At 32.3% G+C, this 21,580-nt stretch overlaps 2 protein-coding genes across 2 annotated transcripts in view; both read right to left on the reverse strand.

The window, feature by feature from the left end:
• Positions 1 to 21,580, reverse strand: part of LOC133189192 (immunoglobulin superfamily member 10-like) — a 222,841-nt gene that overhangs the window by 10,926 nt on the left and 190,335 nt on the right. The gene's annotated exons all lie outside the window — the stretch shown is intronic.
• On the reverse strand, positions 177 to 10,239 carry LOC133189180 (uncharacterized). Its single transcript, XM_061324589.1, has 4 exons — positions 10,236 to 10,239; positions 9,760 to 10,008; positions 777 to 1,082; positions 177 to 466 (listed from the first exon to the last, which is right to left on the reverse strand). The coding sequence occupies exons 1-4, from the start codon at positions 10,237 to 10,239 to the stop codon at positions 177 to 179; spliced, it is 849 nt and encodes a 282-aa protein (XP_061180573.1).

Raw genomic sequence — 21,580 nt, forward strand, 5'->3', positions numbered from 1 at the left:
TTGTATTTTACTCAGACAGAAATCTAGAAATGCACCAGAACCCATGCTAAACTGTGCACAATATGGCGAATTACTTTGTTAATAAAATCCATTTGTAGTAATTATATCAAGCATGATTCGTTAATTATGTGAACTTAATTTTTTAAAACTTCTCCAGCACTAAACAAAATAAATCATTACTTACAAAAGGGGTTAATCTGAATTTCTTGACTTTTGTCTGATTCTAGAGATTCTTTTGCCTGACAGCTGTATCTGTTGTATTTAGCGTCCACAGACACATTAAATCTGTAGGTCTCTCCAACCTCTTTGTCTAGCTTGGTGTTGTTTACAAACCATGAATACGATAATGGCGGAAACTTCTCGTAATAATGAGGGGCAGACGTAGATCTACTTTCACATTTCAAAATGGTATCGTTTTTCGCTGTGATTTGAAGGTTTGCTCTTATGATAGGCTTAAGTGGCTTACCTGAATCAAACATTTAAATGATGATGTTGAAAGCAATGAAACGTGAATTCTGACTGATTGTATCTTTCAAATAAGTGTATATTGCAAGTCTTATTTTCTTAACTTTATATATATTACTGTAATAAAATTGTCTAGTTTCTGTCTCATGTATTTTTATTACAACTATTTAAAAAGACATTGAATGTATGGAAGTTTGCTACCTCAAACAATACAAAGAAAAATACTGACATGGCAAACATTCATAGTACATGTCCTGGATGCTCAAGGAAACAAATGCATTCAAATTCATTAAATGATCTAGATATTTTACCAGAAACAATGAGTATAACCCCTCTTTCTCCTGAAAAAGCATCTGTTTGTGCATCACTTCCTCCGTAATATCCAGCATCTTTCACTGTTATGTTTCTAACCACAAATAAAATGTTTCCAGAATCATAGGGTTCCCTATGGTATAAATATTTTTCCAAGTTCGATGAAACTGGTTGAGCTGCATCAATTATTTTCATTGGCTGACCGATATATGCATGAAATATGAAGTAATGACCACTTCTGGGAAAATTTTGAATAGCCCATGAAATGTTTTTTGATTCTCCCTCCTTAGATTCTACTGTATTTACTGAAATGAAAAATGAAAGATAGTAATGCATAATTATTTGGTATAGTATTTGCATACGTTTTTAAATTATAGTTAGAAATATTTTCATGAAAAAGTACGAGAGGTGATCAAAAAGTTCGAGAACTGATTGAATTACTTCCATGACAGATATAAAATTAAGTTTTAGTGTTTATTATTTCTTAAAGTCTCCAATGCACCAATGCGCGAATCAAGTGATCCAGGCGGTCACGTAACATGCTCCGTAGCGTTCTGTTCACGAAAAAGATTTTTCCGAGTCTTATACTTCTTACTAGCATGCAAGTTATTTTTTTTTATAACAAGAACAGTCCATTTGTCAGAAATGGTCAAATCTCGCCAATAGGATGGGTGGAAAAAGGATATTCTTTCCCAGAATGAGTATTGTGACCATCACAATCCGAATCATATGTATTAAGAGCGTCATTTTTCCAATGCTGATAAAGTATGGGCGACTTTTTCTACCATATCTGATGTGTTTAAAGTCTAAAGTGATCGATAGGGATTCAATAATTATAGTATTGTTAAGATGTTCAACTATTTTTCAAACTGTAACTTTGCATTCTTTCATAACAAATTGCTCAACCAAGAACACATCTCTTTCCCAGCTTGCTTTCACTCGGCAACAGAACAAACATCATTATTAATCATTACCCTTCCTTTTCTAAAACAATCAATCCAATTGATGATTGATTTTTCTGGCAAGTCTTTTGTCTTCATAAATCTTTTACAAATTATTATATGCTACTGCAAAGGATGTTTCAAGATATACGTTAAATTTTTCAGCCGTTCGTTGCTCGAGCACGATTGAGTCAATCATTGTTTGTCACAAGTCTCCTACATATTGACGTCATTTTCACACTGTGACGTCACAAACACGGTAAAAACATTATAAAATTTGCTATTTATAGAAAATGTGTATGAATATTTGTGTGCCGAATTTCATTCTGATCTAAATTGTGGTTTTGTAAATATAGAGATAGTTTGCAAACTTTTTTATCACCCCTCGTAAATGTTTAAAATATATTTTGTTTTTTAATTTTAGATCTCTATGATAAATGATTGTATGAAACGAGCAGCTATATAACATTGCTTGGCAAGTACGTTTGAAAATAATCTTTTCACATTTCGCATAATATATTCAAATGATTGATTGATTGATTGACTTTATGTTGTTTAAAGCCCCGTTCGAGAATTTTCACATATAAAGAGACGTGACCATTTAGCAGTTAAGGGTTTTAAATCTAAATTTTACTATGCACTCTGGGCCATTTGCCTGTGAGGGATCTTATCGTGCTAAAGCCTGCAAATCACGGGGCCTCGGGAGAAACCCGCAACTTTCCTCAATTTTTCGAGTGCTTGGCGAAAGGACAGTTGCTACTTTTTTGTTGAATTCTGTAAGTCGATTGCGAACTAACGACTTTCCGATCACGGAGCGAGCGCTCTACCAACTAAGCTACCACTACTAAGTCAGAAACGTACTGACATTCCCATTTTTTACTGACAAACTTAGATAATTACTGACAATGTGCTGTCTTTACTGCAAAACTTAGACAATTACTGACCTTTTTACTGCGGGTGCTGATAAACTTAGAAAAGTGCTGACAATCTTAATCGGTGCTGATAAACTTAGACAATTACTGACCCGTTTTACTGTCCCTGCTGAAAAACTTAGACAAGTGCTGACATTTACTGATAATTACTGTCCCTATTGTTCTCGCTCTCGGGGAGGCTGCAGTGGTATGGAATTGATTTGTTTTTTAATCTTAAAGAGGGTTTATTTGATCTTTTAAAAATAATTTTTATAACTTTGCCCCAATGATATTTTTAAAAGCTCCTACGATCAATTTATAGAATTATTTGAAAATATTTCATAAGGAAAAAATATAAAGCTTCAGAACCTTTCAGCAGATAAGCAATTTATAAATTATTTTTAGAGGCGTTTATTCGGAAAAAATTGCGTTTTACAGGGATCTTTTCTTCCTTATTATTATTATATATTCCCTATAATGTACATGTAACCCCCCATTTTGTTTATAATTACATATTATAAACGGTGGGGCCGGGGGGGGGGGGCTTTTCTGAGAATAGTCTTTTGGTGTAGTTTTCATATGTAAATTTTGATGTGGACGCTCCCCCCCCCCCCAATTTGTGTGCTGTACAGTCAAACATACCCAAATTCCAGCATTTGAAAGAAAGAAATAAAGAAAACATTCTAAAAAATTAGGTACCCCTCCCCCCGAAATAGGATATAATTTTTTTTTAGTTTTTTAAAGTTTGGTAGTTCACTTTTTATGGCTACAGGGTTGTATTGATATTCTTCGATCCTTGATATTCTTTGATTAGTTAGTAATTCTTTTGAATAAAATGCATGTACATCTTTTAGTTGATTTCCATATCTGGGATTTCTGGATCTCTACATGAGAGTATTTTTTTAGGGTTAATTATTACTGTAATGATTTGTAATGCACGGCAATTCATTTGTTATTAAGTGATAAAAAAAATAGATAAATGAGCTATTACAAAATAATAAATTCAGCGGTTTGAGACAAAATATCATTAATTCGTATATTTTAACTTGGATTCAAAATGATACATATGTATTGACAATTCTTGCTTTCAAGTTAAGTAAAATACTCCTTGAATTGCTAATCTTATATTTTCTTATATTTTCAAAAGTTTATTTGTTGATGCGGCATCTTGAAATAGAATGTTGCTAGAAATCCATATACATCCTCCTATCAAATAGAATGTTGCTAGAACTTCATACCCATTTTCCTATCAAATTTAAATAGGTGGGGGTGGGACACGTACGATCTTTAATAAAGACGTATTATAACATAACAGTAGCCGATTTCCTAACATAATAGCAAACATACTTGAATGTTAGAATAATACTGTTGGGTTTAATTAGTACTTAAATTTTCGAGATCTGTGAAAATTTTGAGCCAGAAACAATCATAGTATGTAATTTTTTATTTTGTGCGAACGATTGATATGTCAATAAAATCGATAGAATTATTTTGATATGTTCTCGCTTGATTGAATGGTAAGGTTTTGATGTCGCACTGAGGTGTGCACATTCTGTTAGTTTTCACAAAGATGCATGGTGCATTAGATCACGCAAACATATAAATATTTGTGTCTCTAATTAGATATTGTATATTAAATGACAAAATGCTTAAATTAAATCATATTTACACGTGAAACTGATGATCTTCATACCCTCTATCTCTATGATTTTAAAAAAAGTTTTAGATAAACTTTTTTTAAAAGAAATTAATTTCTTTTATCTATTGTAGTAATTTAAAATTTTATTTTCCGTAGATTTATTTAATGAATTACCAGCAAAGGTTTTATCAAGCTCAACGCCAATTCATCAAAATAAATAAATAAATAAATAAATAAATAAATAAATAAATAAATAAATAAATAAAAATAAATAAATAAATAAATAAATATATCGTTTCATAGCGTGGTCGGGAACTTTGTTCAGTATATAAACAAATTTGATGTTACAATAATACTGTGCGAATTATTCGTCCAAAATGATTAAAGTGTGTTAGCTGATAACCGGCAGAATTACAGAACTATTGAACACACAGTCGGAAACTCTGTGAAGCACCCGTGTGTAGAAGAAATCGCCTGAGGCGATCCGAGTGTGTACGGTAGCGAACATAAGACAATAGGTGTCACTGCTGAATTATACAGAGGGGCACTCGCCGGATATCACAGGATGTTAGTTACGCAACATTACGGAAACAGGTAGACTTCTCTGTTTTTCAACACAATTTTGGGCAATTCAACAAATACATACGCAATCTACAATCTCTTACCCTCTATTTAGAATAAAATAAAATACTCTTAAAACATTGCTGTGACGTCATGCCTTTGTTCTTGCACTCTAAAAATTTACCTGTAGCCGTCCGATAATAATAATTAGCAGTCCAATAATATATTATCGGACGACAGTGATAACAAAATCGGACAGTAGTTAAAAAACAACAACTAGAGTGAAATCAAGGTTTAATATGTCCAGAAACCAAAAAAAAAGTCAGGGAGAAAAAATTCAGGGAAAGCGAACGCGAGGAAATTAAGTTGTTAAAAATAGAAAATCCAAGAAGAAACTGGAGTTTTAACCTTCCTCAAAAGTAACACTTTCTATTCGGTCTTTTGCAAAGCGTTTTCGATACAGCACTGTGAATAAGCCAATTTATTATTATTTGATTTTGAATCTACAGAAATGAACTTTATTGTGTTTGAAAACTACTCACTGTAGACCGTCACCTGACCAGTAGCAGACAGGTAGATATAACCCTGAGGGTATAATTATCACATCTGGGCCTGTACAGAATGGCATCAGTCAGGATCAAATCATCGTTATCTCGATTAAATAACAAGAAACACACAAAGATTTTTAATGAAATGGATAGAGACACAAAGGGGTGAATTTCTCGTGTGAAACACGTATTAAGTATATTGTTAAACTTTTCTCTCGCCATTCGATTTGGTCCCTCGCTTCGCTCGGCACCAAATCTCATGGTACTCGTGAAAAGTTTACCAACATATACTTGGACTCCTCCAGGTAACTTTTGGACATTTAAATAGCAATGTTTTAAGTAAGATATATGCCTCATACAATTCTATATGTAAAATTATCAGACTGTTTTCGGCTCTAACGGGCCTCAAACAGTCTGATAATTTTACATATAGAACAGTATTCGGCATATATCCATTACTTAAAAAAATATACTAGATTTGTACTATATAAATTAAATGAAAGATTAATTAAAAATAAAATGTGAAAATCCAATTCGGGAAAGACACAAATTTTTCAGATTTAGCTGTGATTTAAAACAAAAAAATTAAATTAATTAAAAGGGGGAATCCTAAAATATTGCAAAAATATGGATATCAGGCTTTTCTTCCTAATATGTTCTGTTAAGACGGGATAGTGTGCGATGTACATTTTAAGGGAAGGTAAAGTGAGAGAACAATAATGAATGTGTTGTCGATTGCACCCATGTAAAGTTTGTTTATCAAAAAAAAAAAAAAAAAAAAAAAAAAAAAAAAAAAAAAAAACTAAGAATAATCAGGGACCTATATACTAATAGTATATAGGTCTTTGGAATAATTATAGGCACATTTTCTAAACATTTAGTAAACAATTAAAGAATAATTATTCGAGAACAATTTACAGGCAACAAGATCATAACAATAAAAACTAATATCAGAGTTATACTATATTTAAAACTATCTACATTGTTTTCACTTCGCCTGGATCAATATTGATTTTTTTTGAGACAGAGAGAAAGATCGAGAGAGACAAACATCAGCTCCAGATGGTGGGGACCTACAGTGCAAAATTTTAGTCTTATACAGAGGAAAGTGATAAAATATTAATCAAAACTGAAACAAATGAACAAATAAATAAATATATAAATACTAATAATAATGATTACGATCTTACATTGTGCCAAGTGGTCATATTTTTCGTGTAACTTGGGATACATGTTCACTAATATTTTAATTGATAAACCGTTTTCTTTGATATAATGTTTTCAGTGAATAAATTAACAAGACACAGTTTATATTTTGAAGTTCTATATATTTACTCTTGTTCAGTAGGGAACTCACTTAGGATCAATTGAAACCGGATATCCCAAACAGCGCTAGTAGAATATGACTTGTACAGATGTCAAAGAACATTTAAGGAATGAAATTACCGTAAATTATTCAAGTCTTAGTAGATTAAGATTTCTTTCAACAAGAGGTGTCTGTCCTGTTGATAAAAAAAAATACAGTTGAAACATGTATTTCCGATCGAAGAAAACAGGAAATAATGCAAACTACCGTAAAGACGGGTATATTTAGCACCCGTCTGCGAATGAATAAATTGATGAAATTTATTTCTTTAGATTGAACAGGAATAGGGATAAGGTGTAATTATTCAACACATTTATTTAAACTTGATTCACACAAAGTTAATTGTACATCGTATTCGTTATGAATTATTTTACAGATACCAATTATAAAATTCTTAGTTAAAAAAAAAAATAACTGTCTGGGAATTGAAACTTTATTTCAAAAATTAAAATAAGACTGTTTCTAAATTAAAAGTTATTAACACACAAATATTTTCACGCCACTGCAGCCTCCCCGAGAGCGAGAACAATAGGGACAGTAATTATCAGTAAATGTCAGCACTTGTCTAAGTTTTTCAGCAGGGACAGTAAAACGGGTCAGTAATTGTCTAAGTTTATCAGCACCGACTAAGATTGTCAGCACTTTTCTAAGTTTATCAGCACCGGCAGTAAAAAGGTCAGTAATTGTCTAAGTTTTGCAGTAAAGGCAGCACATTGTCAGTAATTATCTAAGTTTGTCAGTAAAAAATGGGAATGTCAGTACGTTTCTGACTTAGTGTACCGTGACGGTCAATATTCAGAGGAAAGAATTAATCCCTTCAATAATATTGATATAAAAAATCATTTGAGTTTTTAGCGATTCATTCTGTATTTTAATTCGTCAGTAAACAGAATTGACTTGATAAAAGAATATCGTTTGTTAGTATCATATGCATATCAAATGAGCTTATCTCTTTTGTTGTATTCTAAAAAAACAGAACATCATTGTTTTCTTAATTTATCTACCATCAATAAAATCAAAAACTCTTTCGATTTTACTGATATTTGTCAAATCAATTTTTAAAAATCTATGCTTTAAAGTCATCCTGATTGTGTAATTAAGCGTAATGCACCCTACAAGCAGAATTTTTTTAGGGAAGGATTCAATTTTGACATTATTAATGAGGGTATTGAAATCTCTTAACTTGAATACCACTGGTAATAGCCATCTTTTGTGGCAGTATAAAATCGCTAAAACTACTACTCGCAAAGATATACCCGGTATATAGAAATTTTTAAGGATTTCCATTCTTGCTTAAAATCAACTTATACGGTATCAATTATTGAAATTTTAATTGACCTTTGTCGTTTATAGTCAGTAAGACGTCGAAATATGAAGCAGATGAGGAAAACTCTGTGATGTCGTTTATGGCGTTTACATCCCCCAATTAAAATTAGAAAAAAAGTATTTAAAAAAATCACTAAAATATCTCTGGTATTATAACCTCAATGGGTATTTGAAATCTATATAATTAATGATGCTGTAATGAAATCTGAAACAAACTGTGGGTGTAATGAAACCCCTTAAATCAATCAGAATAAAAATACATGTTATATTGTTTCGCTTTCATTCTTACAAAAGGCACAGCTATCTTAAGTTTTAACATTTATTTTTTAAGGGAGTTACTTAAAGAAAGAATTCAATCTGCTTCTTTATCACTTGCTACATCAAAACAAACTTTTAGAAATCATATATTTCTAAATAACAGTGCCCATATGTATTGAAATGGAAATCCATTTTGATGCAGATATAATATTATATTTAACATTTTTCCTGTTTAAAATGAAGTGCAATGGTTTAGTGCATTTCTTTAACAGAAGCAACTAAAGTATCAATAGTAGTACTAAAAGTTCCTTAGACTAAAGAACTGTCAATAGACATAGATTTCAAGTATTTTGTTACTGTCGTAGGAGCACTGTTTCATCACATGTTTACCCTTTAATCCATTGGATACTACTCATTGGATATTTTTTTCATACCCCACTGCTGTGACGTCACATTGGGTTTTTAGTGAAAATGATAAAGCAAATAATGTGGAATCGAACATAAAGATGTAAACATTGAAAGTGATGTATTAAACATGTGATCTTTATCCAAATCGTTGTCTGTTTTTATTCCCTCGCCGAGGCCGGGGGTTCAAGAAAAACAGACAAATCGTTATATAAAAAAAATTATATCTACCCACAAATCATGAGGGATCCATATAATTGTATATCTGCAGATATATATTTTATTGTGAAAGGCAAAACTTCTGTTAGGGGAGAGACTATATATATATTTTTTTAATATTTCCCATCTTTTTAAAAAAAAATCAAATTACTCTATTGCTTTTTTGATACCCTACTATAATAAAAATGCATCGATATCGAACCAAGATTTTAATTTTTCTTTTTACATTTTTGGGATATTTAATTATTTCAGAACTCCAAAACCATGCATTAAATAAGTTTTGCCATTGAGCAAGAAAAATAGATTTCTAAGATAACGGATAGGTTATAAAAAAGATGGGTTCCAATTGCGCCCCGTTATTAGCAGACTTGTTTTGTTATTCATGTGAAGCAGAATTTATTTAAAACCTGATACAAGAGAAGAAGAAATCACTTGCTGTGGCCTTCAACTCGACATTAAGATATATCGACGACGTATTATCAACAATAGTTCATTCACGTAATATATCCCAGCGAGCTTGAAATAAAAGATACCACAGGGTCTGACACATTTGTTTCATATTTGGATATTTTACTAGAAAAAGACGTTAAGGGTAGCCTAACAACAAAGCTTTATGATAAACTCGATGACTTTAACTTTTCAATCGTCAACTTCCCTTACTTATGCAGCAATATACCCTTATCACCTGCATACGGGGTTAATATCTCTCAGCAAATACAATCTATCGTTAAGTCAAATGCTGACTGGCGTGATTTTCGTATCTATATCAAAAGGAAAAAAAAGTTTTATCTTTTCTTGACAAACTTACCATTGTATATCTTATCGTAATCCACGTAGCCTTCTGTAAATATCGAGGTGTTATACTCCCGTACCTTGATACTGACAGACTTGTACTGCATCACATCCTCTACTGTGTACTGGTCATCATAAACCAGTATCCATTCACTGGATTGAGAATCCTTAGTGATGATTATATCATTACGAATTGTCGAAACATTGGTCCATTTGAATATCAGCTTGCCATTTATAAACTCCGTAGATATCTTAATGTTATGTCCTAAAAAATAAAATTCAGTGTACATTAAAAGTAAGCAGTTATAATTATAAATCAATTGACATCAATAATACTGTACAACAGTCTTTTCAAAAACTTAATTATATAATTAATTATATATTAATAATTATAAAGCCAACTGGAAATTATGATGAATTTAGCAATGAAATATCTGTTAATAGTGTAATTATTTATGTTTTTTCTTTCTTAATAACATTTTATACTCTCACCCATGGAGTAAAATAGGAAATGACTTCATATTATCCTTAGTCATAAAAATCAAAGATTCTTATGGCATTGAAGTCAATTTTTTGTTTTGCATGATGATTATATCACTAATATTTAGTTGGATTTATATTTAAGGTACACTTTCAAATGAAAATTTTTATTTTGAATATCAGAGATATTAATACCTTAAATCTCTGAGCAAGTTTTAGTTTTATTGTAAATCAATGTATCATTGTTAAGTATAAATAATCAACTGTATCAATCTCAGGGTGGAATATGTTAGGTAAAACCTCGGAACATTAACTGGCAAAATTGGAAATATGCAGCTTACGTCATTTCCATCTGTTACAGTGTTATGATTTAATGAGAGACAGTGAAATGGGCGGCTACAATTCGACACGAAAGTCCGAGAAAACATTGGATTGAAATTCCAGTTTGAAATTCATTATCTTCCGAGAAAACATTGGATTGAAATTCCAGTTTGAAATCCATGTCCAATGTATTGCAGTAAAGACAGTACAATAAAAATAATTGTCTTTAAGGTTATCAGTAAAGAAAAGAATATCAGTACGTCTACGTCACAGTAGTGTTAATGGAAAATTATACTTTGGTATAATGCATTAAAATTAAATCTAGAAGGATTCTTTAACATTTTTAAAAATAATTTTCAACTTAATTTTATTTTAAAAAAAAATGCCTTTCAGATATGGTTATGGCTATAGACAAGTGTTTCATGCAGTGCCTTAGGTAATTTAAATTGGAAAATCAGAGGAGAGTTAATTACAAAAAATAATAAATTGTCCAGATAAAATTGTTAATTTCAAGATGATAAACTTTGCACTTCTTACATTTGTGTGATACATTATGTTCTCGTTCTGAACCGTTTTGAAATTCATTAAAAAATTCAAGGGAAAAAAATCTGTTTTTGTTTTAAAATTTACCTTTTAATATGTGTGTTACAAGCAAAACTGGATATTCAGAACATTTATCGAACATTTAGCAACAGCTTTTAGGGTATATATTTTATAAATGAATATATTAATACACGAAATTTTAATTCCCTTCAAAATGACCAAACTGCTTCTGAAGTTAGTTCTGTTTTAAAGCTGTGTTTAAACAATGGTAATAGGCTTATCTTTATACAGAATGGTTTACTGGAATAATCCCCAGTTTATTACTAAGCGTTACAAAAAAATGTTCATGCCCAAAACTGTCATTATGAACCAATCACTAATATAATAGATTGCTCCACACAAAAAAAAAATTAACAAATCTTTTACAAAAGAGTAAGAATATTCTTCTCAGGAATAAGAAAGTAAATTATTTGAGCACAGATATATCGGTCTCTGTTAAAGGTATCCATATCAACACTTCACATTTCGATTTACCTATGTCTTTCCTATTCTAGATTTTTTTCATTATCCTCTGGACCGACACAAAAACACAAAACATTTTCTAATGAATACACATCCATATACAAAAAGATTTATATAATTGATTATATATGAACTTTGTTATGTTGTGTTTAAAATATGAATAACTTGTGACGCGTTTTTAGACTTTTATATATTGACATTATATTCTCCTATGTTATTATATCAATTACTGTATCCATAAAAAATGTGATTTATTCCATTTTTTAATTTCTCTTCACAAGAAGCCACTATATTTAGTATATGCTTTTAACTTTAAGTGTCAGATTCATGGTGAAATCACTGAAATCACACTGTGCCTTACCTTCTATGAAACATAACATCCCAAATAAAATAAAGCACACAAGCTTGAATTTACACATCTTTCACTTTCTAAGCCAAATAACGTAGACACAATTTCAATTACAGTTCCAAGTTTCGATAAAAGCCTTGTTCTTTAAACGATATGCAATGAGCAGCTGAATTTTTGAATTACAAAGCAACAGTATTCTTTCCTTCTGCTCTGCTCTTATTTAATATATTAATTTGTTCACTAGGAAGAAAATAAAACATGTAATTAACAAGGATGTGATGTAGTATATAGTCTCAATTGTACATTTCATTCACCTACATTCTTCCTTCTCTTACCTTTTGTGAGATTTCTTTGATTTATCTCCTTTTTCTTTAAAAGTAATTTGAACGTTTTCTTCCATATCAGAAAAATTAAATGCAAACACTTTTTTCATGCAATTAAATCAATTAAATGACATTTGTCTGTAGGGCCAAATGTACTGAACATCTCCTCAACCTTATCATCGGTTGCTACATACCCAATTTTCGAACATTTTATTCTTACTAATAAGTAATGTATACGTATTTACTTCGGATTTATATTTTTAGGCGACTTTCTTTTTGAAAATAAAGAAGTCTTACGATTTTGTAATTGTTATTTTTCATGCATATTAAAACAAACAATGCAGTCTTAAAAGAGTTTGATAAGATTGCTTTACCGAATCTGTGAGCGTCCTTTATTCACATGCCTCCAAGTACCAGTGCTGTTCCTGACTAATTGATATTGTTCTTTATGAAAAAATCGAACTAATTACATATTACCAAACAGAATAACTTGAACTTAATATTTATCAGTCTGTTTTAATAAAATAAAAACTTCGTTGAAGAAATATTGTATTTCAAAAATCATTTAAGAATCATTTAATCTCAACAAAAATTATAAATAGTATTGACCAAATCCCCTTCATCATAAGAAGCCAGAGATATGACCTGGCTAAGATTTGGTCTCAGACCTTTCTGTTACAAACCATTCCGTCACCACAAGAAAAAGAAAAGAAAAAGCTGGGGCTGAAAAGGACAAGGAAAATTATCCATACAAGGTTAGACGGAATTGAGTCACCGAATACACATTAATTTTTGCTTAACTTTCTCACAAATTGACTCAGCTATATAGTAATCTTCTAGATTTTATAACTGGTAATTGTTTGTCCAGACGGTGGAAGTTAAGATATGAAAGAAACATGTAAGGTCTATTTATTTTTGTTCAAAAATATTTTGCATATTATCCTTGTATGTTTTTCAAAATTATTATTTAAACCTCTTTATTTTCTTATCTATGTAAAGTTATTTTGGAATGAAACGACAAAAGCATCTTACTGCCATCAATTTATAGAAATTAAAAATCAGGTCAAGATCTTTTATATCGATAATTTACTGATTGTGTCCAATAAACAACCCTACCAGACAGACCTAATTCAAGTATTTATATATGGTTTGCTTATGAACAAGAATGATTATAAAAGGCATTAAGATATTGTCAAGTGTAAACATTCATATTTATGTAAAATATTCCTCCTGGTTCTATCTTTCTATCATGATTCTGTCCTTTTCCTTCTACTTCTTGTTGTATATCTATTGTACTTCGATTCAGTGAGGTGTTTATTTCATTTGTTTGTAAGAAATGTAACTTTAGTAGTTTATAAGCACAGCAATACGTCATATTTAACACATATAAACAAAGGGGGATTATGCAAACTGTTGTAGTGTTACTTTATATTATTAAATGAAGACACTACACAGCCGTTTATCGAATGCTTTTATTTACACTATGTACATACAGTAAGACAAGCAAGCTCAGACTGAATTCTGATGGCTAAGGCATGGCATTATCAAATTACAAGTATGAATGAAATATCAGAACTTTCCCAGGATAAAACTGCAAGGTTAGCAAACACGTGTGGTCTATAACGGAAACGCTTGTCAGATCCAATAAACAGGATATATCATTACACCTTCCCTTTGAGATTAGAATTTACAAATTTAAACAAATTATATGCCTTAGCAAAAACCAATTAAATTAACAAAAGTTTTATCAAGAAAGAATTTGAAGTCAGAGGTTCAAGCACATGACCTACCGTTGGAGTGTTGTCTTTACCACAACCTCTTACAAGAGAATATATATAGATATGATTACACAGGACTACACTGGATATATGTATGCATAATTGTCTGATACTAATAAGTCTTTACATTGCAAAGTCTTTGAATTTCTCAGGTACCCTTACTATTCTGCCGCTGCGCGTTTTCTGCACGGGCTTGTTATCGGCCTGCGTGTTGTCATTAACTGCAGGGTTATCGTTTTCGATCTCGGTGTTAATTTCTTCACCAGGTCTGCCATTTTCGCTGTTCTTTATTAGATGCCTTTGATTTCTACGGTACTCAACGCCTTCGGATTCTACGACATATGACCGTGGTTCAGGACATTTTTGTACAATCACTCCTACCTTCCATGGTTTGTTTTCGGTTTGAATGTTAACATTGTCTCCGATTTTTAGATTTGGTAGATCCCGTGCATTACGGTCATAATAAATTTTTTGTTGATTCTGCTTGTTTACAAGAGCTGTCCGAATTTTACGGGTCTTGATATGTGGTTTCAGTAATGCCTCGTGTGTCGGTAATATGGATCTCGTCCTGCGTCCGAACAAAAGTTGAGTGGGAGTTCCTACCCCATCTATCGGCGTGTTACGCATCTGTAACAACGCGAGGTTTGGATCCGTTTTACCTTCAGTTGATTTTTTCAGGATATTATTTACAGTCTGGACTGTACGCTCTGCCATGCCATTTCTCTGTGGGTAATGCGGGGACGACGTTGTATGCTTAAATCCATATTCCGCTGCAAATCTCCGGAATTCGTCACTGACGAAATTCGGCGCATTGTCACTTATCAATTCCTCTGGTATCCCGTGGCGAGCAAATATTAGTTTTAGTTTGTTTATGATGCTGGAGCCAAATGTGCTCTGCAGTTCACATATTTCGAGGAATTTTGAAAAATAGTCCACAACAGTAAGAAACGATTTTCTGTTTAGCTCAAACAAGTCGAGTCCAAGTTTCTGCCATGGTCTTAGTGTACCGATTGTGGTTTCAACGGTTGTTTGGTTTGTTTCCTTTTGTATTTGTTGCACACTCTGCACTCTGCAACCTTCTTGTCTATGTCTACTTCTCTGGCTCGATGTTTGCATTTCTCGGCTCCCATATGTCCATAATGCAGTTGATTCAGGATGTCACTTCTGAGTTTCAAGGGAATAACAAGTCTGCGACCTTTTGTGATAATTCTATTGTAAAGACTGAGCTCCTCTCTAAAATTCCAGTATTTCTTAACGAAATAGTTACATTCTGTAATATCGTCTGGCCAGCCTTCCAGAATTACCTTCTGTAAAGCATTCATTTCTTTATCTTTCCCAGATTCTGTTGCCAATTCGTTTACCTTTTTGTCCGATATTGGCAAGTAGCGAACAGCAAATACTTTAATTAAATTAATCCTTGTCTTTCTGATCCGATTCTGATTCTTCAGTTGCTCGGCTTAAGGTATCCGCAATGTACAGATATTTTCCAGGTTTGTATTTGACATTTAGGTCGTATGGCTGTACTCTAATCATCATACGCTGAATGCGCGGTGGCGCCGATGACAGCGTTTTCTTGAACAAACTCTCAAGGGGTTTGTGGTCACTTTCTACATTGATGTTTTGACCATATATGTATTGGTGAAATTTCTTGCAAGCAAACACAATCGCTAACAGTTCCCTTTCTTTCTGTGTGTAATTACGTTCCGATTTGTTTAATGATCTAGAAGCATAGGCAATTGGTTGTCCGTTTTGTAAGATGCAGGCTCCTAGTCCTGTTGATGACGCGTCTACTGAAAGTGTTATTTCTTCGTCCGGATTAAAGTACTTTAGTACTGGAGCACTGACAAGCACGGACTTCAACTGTTCAAAACTTTGTTGTTGCTTTTCATTCCAGTGCCAGGCAACTGTTTTTTCAAGTAATTCCCTCAGAGGCTCTGTGATCGTGGCTTGGTTTTGTATAATTTTTCCTACGTAATTTACCATTCCCAAAAATCTCTGCAACTCTTTCACATTTGTAGGCTCTGGGAATTCGCTTATGGCTTTGATTCTGTCAGGACACGTTTTAAGTCCATCTTCTCTAAAAATGTGACCCATATATTTAACTTCATTCACTTGTATTTTACACTTCTTTTTGTTCAATTTTATTTTCTCTTGACGCACTGCTTTCAAATCTCTCTCGAGTCTTTCATAATGCTGTTGTACGGAAATTCCCCAGATAAGAATGTCATCCATTATCAATTTTTCAATTTTTTCAAAGATTTGAAACTTTTTTGGAATACCTCTGGGGCAGATGAGATTCCAAACGGCTTTCGTTTGTAGCGATACCTCCCAAACGGCGTATTAAAGGTCGTTAGCTTTAAGCTTTCCTGGTCAAGTACGATACCCCAAAATCCAGAGGATGCGTCCAAAGTACTGAATACTTTAGCCCATGCAAGCTGATGTGTGATATCGTCAACGGTTTTCATTGGATAATGTTCTCTTTTAATTGCTTCATTAAGATCACGGGAATCCAGACAGATTCTTACCCTATTCGGTTTTTCTACTATGACCAGTGAGTTAACCCATTCTGATGGTTCATTTACCCTTTCTATAACATTTAAGGACTCCATTCTTTCCAGTTCCTCTTTTAATCTATCGCGCATTTTGTATGACACTTTTCTCGGTGCATGGACAACCGGCGGGACATTTTTGTCCACATGAATACGATGCCTGCCCCTCATACATCCTATCCTATCGAATACGTCTGAGAAATCTCGGATAATTTCTTCTGCAGTCCAAAATTCGTTTACTGTCTCTATAAGCTTCAGGATGTTCATTTCCTCACACGATGGTAATCCTAATATGGGATCTACGCAGTACAGTTAAGGTGCCAAATGGAAATATCGGCGAATTTTTTAGATAGAAAATACATTCTTTACAAGCATGAGCGTTTCTTTTTAGGACTTTACTATTATCGGACAAAAGTAATGTGGTTGAAAACTACATGTTGAGGACGATTAGATTTTTTGTTTAGACTTGTCACGTGATGTAGCTGTCACGTGATTTTAGCAAATACACCTTAAGTATTGAGGTCATCTATAAATTCTAATATTGCAAGGGCATAACCAAGTTAAAAATCTAAGTTTAACATATAATTATTTTCAACACTCTTTGTAGTTTGTGAAAAGTGCTGCGAACCTATATAGATTATACTATCTAATTGCTAAAATTACATTTGTTAGACCGCATGTTGAATATTTTGCTGGTCAAGTACATTAAATATAGATATAATTAATTCATTTGCAAGATTTCAACGGGTTCGCAGCACTTTTCAAATATCTTCATACTTCTTGAGTTTATGTGTAAAAGCTTGTCATAATTCATTGAGGGTATGCCCTTGCAATATATCGATTTATTACGACCCTTCTATTACCCTTCAATGAATCTGCATACAAATATACTACAGTGTCGCTTGTCTAGGGAATGTACGGGAAGTATATGAATAAAATAATAAAATAGACATCGCATCCAAGTAAATGGCCTCTTATATATCTACAATTTATATTTCATTTAATTACAAAATACATTTTTCATTGTATAAATATAACTTGATCCGCCTCTCACTGCATACAAACTGTGTCAAATTTTACGATATGACGTCACATTGACAAGTGCATTGCGATCAGTGAATTGTTTATATATTGCTATTTGGGATTTAACCAATTACAATAATGCATGCACTAGTTAGTATTGATGTAGTTTAAAGCTATTCAACAGTTTAAAGCAGCAAATCATTTCATTTTGTGGTAATTTGAAGAACTTATATTTTTGTGTGATGTCATAGTAAGCATTTCCCGTATAAATTAGGCCCCGCCTCCTTACTGCAGCCTTAACTGTGCTGCGTACTTTTCCCGGTACAACGTAAAACTGCAGCGCGTAATATTTATTCTTGTGCTGCACTGAGCACAGAATTTTTCCAGATATTTTTAATTTGTGACCAGTATATGATACAAGCTTTGCTTGCGATTGCTGTAGTTTCCGTATTCCCAATTTATTGCACATGCTCTTTGGAATAATGATACACTGAACACCTGTGTCAATCTTGAACTTGACATTTGAGTTTTCTACTTTCAGTGTTGTGGTTCCCTTTCTTCGGGTGTCGTCTGTAGATTCCACAGTCTTCGGTTTTTCGAACAACTTTTGCAAAAACTTAATAACTGATATATTACCATGCCGTTAATCTCTCGCAAATTATATGGATGCTAATAGCCCCCGTCCGTATTAGAGCTTTTGGACACTTAAATTGCTTTAAAGAAAATTGAACCCTGTATACTTAAATTAAAAACAAAAGTGCTGTAAACGACCATTTCAACAAAGAGTTTTTTTTTTATTAAAGGCACATAACTACACCTATTCTAGTGTTTCTTTCCAACGAAATGTTCAAGTCCGGTAAATTTTCAGCTTTGCATTATTCACAAAAAGGAAAAACTGACGATCCCGGTAATTACGGAGGTATCAACATCAAAGGCAGTAAAGGAAAGCTTTTACATCAATTCTTTATGAAAGGATAATGACATGACAATGCCAGGAAAATGTTGTCACTGATGCACAAATTGGAATTCAAGCTAACTAATTAACGACAGATATAGATGCAATACTTGTACCTCAAAGTTTAATTTCACCAAAGTGGAATATGAACTACGTTTATATTGCTGTTTTACAAAAATTGTTTGGTACAATTAACGAAGAAAAATTGTGGTATAAGCTGATAAGGTTGGAGATATCTTGAAAATTCCTTCGAATCATCTGATCGCTCTACGCCTAAGTACGTGCTTGTTTCAAGAAGAATTTTCAGGAAACACGAAGATAATACAGTGGGAAGTCTAATCAATGTTATCACCTATACTATTCAAAATGTATGTTAACGACGTGGAAAATCACTTCATGATCAATAAATATCCATTCGTAGAATTAAGGGAACTTTATCAAATTGCAACGGTTATGTATATTTTGGAAGTGTTATTTCTTATGGAATAGAAATTTTGGGTTTTTATAAGGCACAGGAAATTGAAAGATTGCATTTATCTTTTGTAAAAGTAATAGTATGTATTATATATACTGTATATATATATACTGTATATTTTCATTATTTAAAGATCTGAAGTTGACGGATGACACTATTGTCTCTATGTTAACAGGTTCTAATTTACAGAATAGAGCTTTTTGTTCAATTCTTTCCGAGGATAGACTTCTTTTGAACTTCATCAATGTGTGCGATTCCATTTATATAATAGATCCGCCGCTCTGTGGAACCTACACGTGTACATGTAGATACATGCTTTTTACAGGATCGTAAATGATAAAAGTGATCTAGGCCTGTTTATTCTTTTTATTCTTTTTAGCGGGGAGGATTTATGTGATTCTGTTGTTTTTAAATTCAGAGAATGGATTTTTTTCCTTAAAAAATACCTGTTGGGTTAAAACAGAATAGCTCAGAACTTGTGCGGAAATGGAACTAAATTAAACTATGTTTTTCATATTAAATAAGAATTTGTATTAAAATTTGTAAAAAGTAAATTCATTCAGTTGTGGTTAATTTTTTAAGAGTTATAATTAAGATGAAATGTATGAAAAGCGCTTTTAAAATCATACAAAATGATGTTGATATCATTTAATGAAAACGTTAAGTGACATTTCAGGAAAGACATGTCATTGCGACATTTGGGTAAAATGTTTTAAAAACGTTTTAAAATCATACAAAATCACGTGAATAAAACATTTTCAAAAATATTTTAGTATCATTTTAATAAAATGTTCTGATAACATTTGCTGAAACATTGTGCTAAAATGTTTTAAAAACGTTTCAAAAACCATACAAAACATTTTTGAAAATGTTTTGTAACAATCTGAAAATGTTTTAAAAAAAATTTAAGAATGTTTTTGTGATAGCTGGAACTGTCGCCGGTGTAACGACTAAAAGTGACCCTAATAGAATATTGACCGGGGGTCACTTTTCTACGTAGAAATTTGACTCCCTGGTCAATATTCTACTTAGAAAAATGACCCACTTTTTTGTAGAAATTTTGGCCTTGAGGTCATTTTTCTCAGTGTGGGTTGTAGAAAAATGGCCCCGTAGAATAATGACCCTGTGTATTTTTTTTTTTTTTTTTTTTTTTTACAAAAAACTGGTTTTGGTAGGAATATTCTTTTTAGGCAAATACATAGGAGTAAAATCACGCAGCCTAAAAGCTTTAAAGTTTGAATGACAAAAGGTTATACTATATCTTACATCAATAATACAAGATGTTTTATCGCCATTAAAAGAAAACAAATAACTCTAAGAGCAAGAATACCCGTGTTCTTAGATTTGTTTTATCACATTTTATAAAATAAATAGTTTCTACAGTCGTCATTTAAAAAAAAAACAAGATTATTTACTTAGCTGGTGTCAGAAAGAGAATCTTATATATGAATAAAATAAATGCAAGGTTTCTATGTATAACTGTAACGATCCTCTTTAAATTTTGCTCTGGGTAAATAATGTAAAAAAAAAAATGAAAATAAAGTCTCAAGCGTTTTTTTTTCTCAGAAGTTATAAGAAAGATTAATGTTTTTGAATCCTACTCAAATAAATTTGCTTGAAAAAAAATTGGACAATTGTTAAGAAAATTGGATCTCATTTGTGTCTTTTATTTTTTAGCATAAAACTTCTTCTCATAAAAACATAGGGAATATTAAATTTGTGTAAAAAAAATAACGAACAGGACTTAATCAATATTCCTCTGATTTTCGATCTTAGGAACACAAAAAATGGTTAGCTAAAAATCTTAACCAATGCCTTTTGTCGTTTGCTAGTGTCAACAAAGCCTAAACAAAATGAGGCTTTTTACATAAAAAAATTTGATTAATTAATAAAAGAGATGTTTGGTATACCAAGAATTGACACAAGTCTATATACACAGTAGTACGTCTTTCCACTTTCTAGTTACATGTAATAATTTTTACCAATAGAAAAAACCGAATCTTGCATAATGAAAAAGCTTCTCAGCCTAATTTACATATTTTTTTCCTAAGTATGATTGGCAATATAAGCACAATTGAAGTGCGTTTGCAAAAACATAGAACTGTGCCCAAAAATATTGTAACACATTGTCTACGAATCAAGTACGTGATTCGTGTCAGCATATCTTTTGTGGTAAGTTTTGATTGAGTGGGTTTTTTGTTTGTTTGTTTTGTTGTTTAACGTCCCTCTCGAGAATTTATCACTCATACGGAGACGCCACCACTTGCCGGTGGAGAGTTGTAAATTTTGACCTATACTCGGAACTCACGGCCATTGAGCAGTGAGGGGTCTTTTTCGTGCCAGCATCTGCTGCGACACAGGACCTCGGTTTATACGGTCTCATCCGAAATACCGGTCTCCACGTCCCACAGTGGGGATTAAATCCTTACTCCGCGACTCTAGAGCGAACGCTCTAACCACTGCGCCACGCGGGCGACCGAGGGAGTGGGTAACAAGGATGAAAAAAAAAAACCTCTGGC

The sequence above is a fragment of the Saccostrea echinata genome, unplaced genomic scaffold (genome assembly GCF_033153115.1).
Source record: "Saccostrea echinata isolate AGI-Se365-2 ecotype Australia unplaced genomic scaffold, CSIRO_AGI_Sech_v1 ptg000017l, whole genome shotgun sequence".
NCBI classification, from domain to species: domain Eukaryota; kingdom Metazoa; phylum Mollusca; class Bivalvia; order Ostreida; family Ostreidae; genus Saccostrea; species Saccostrea echinata.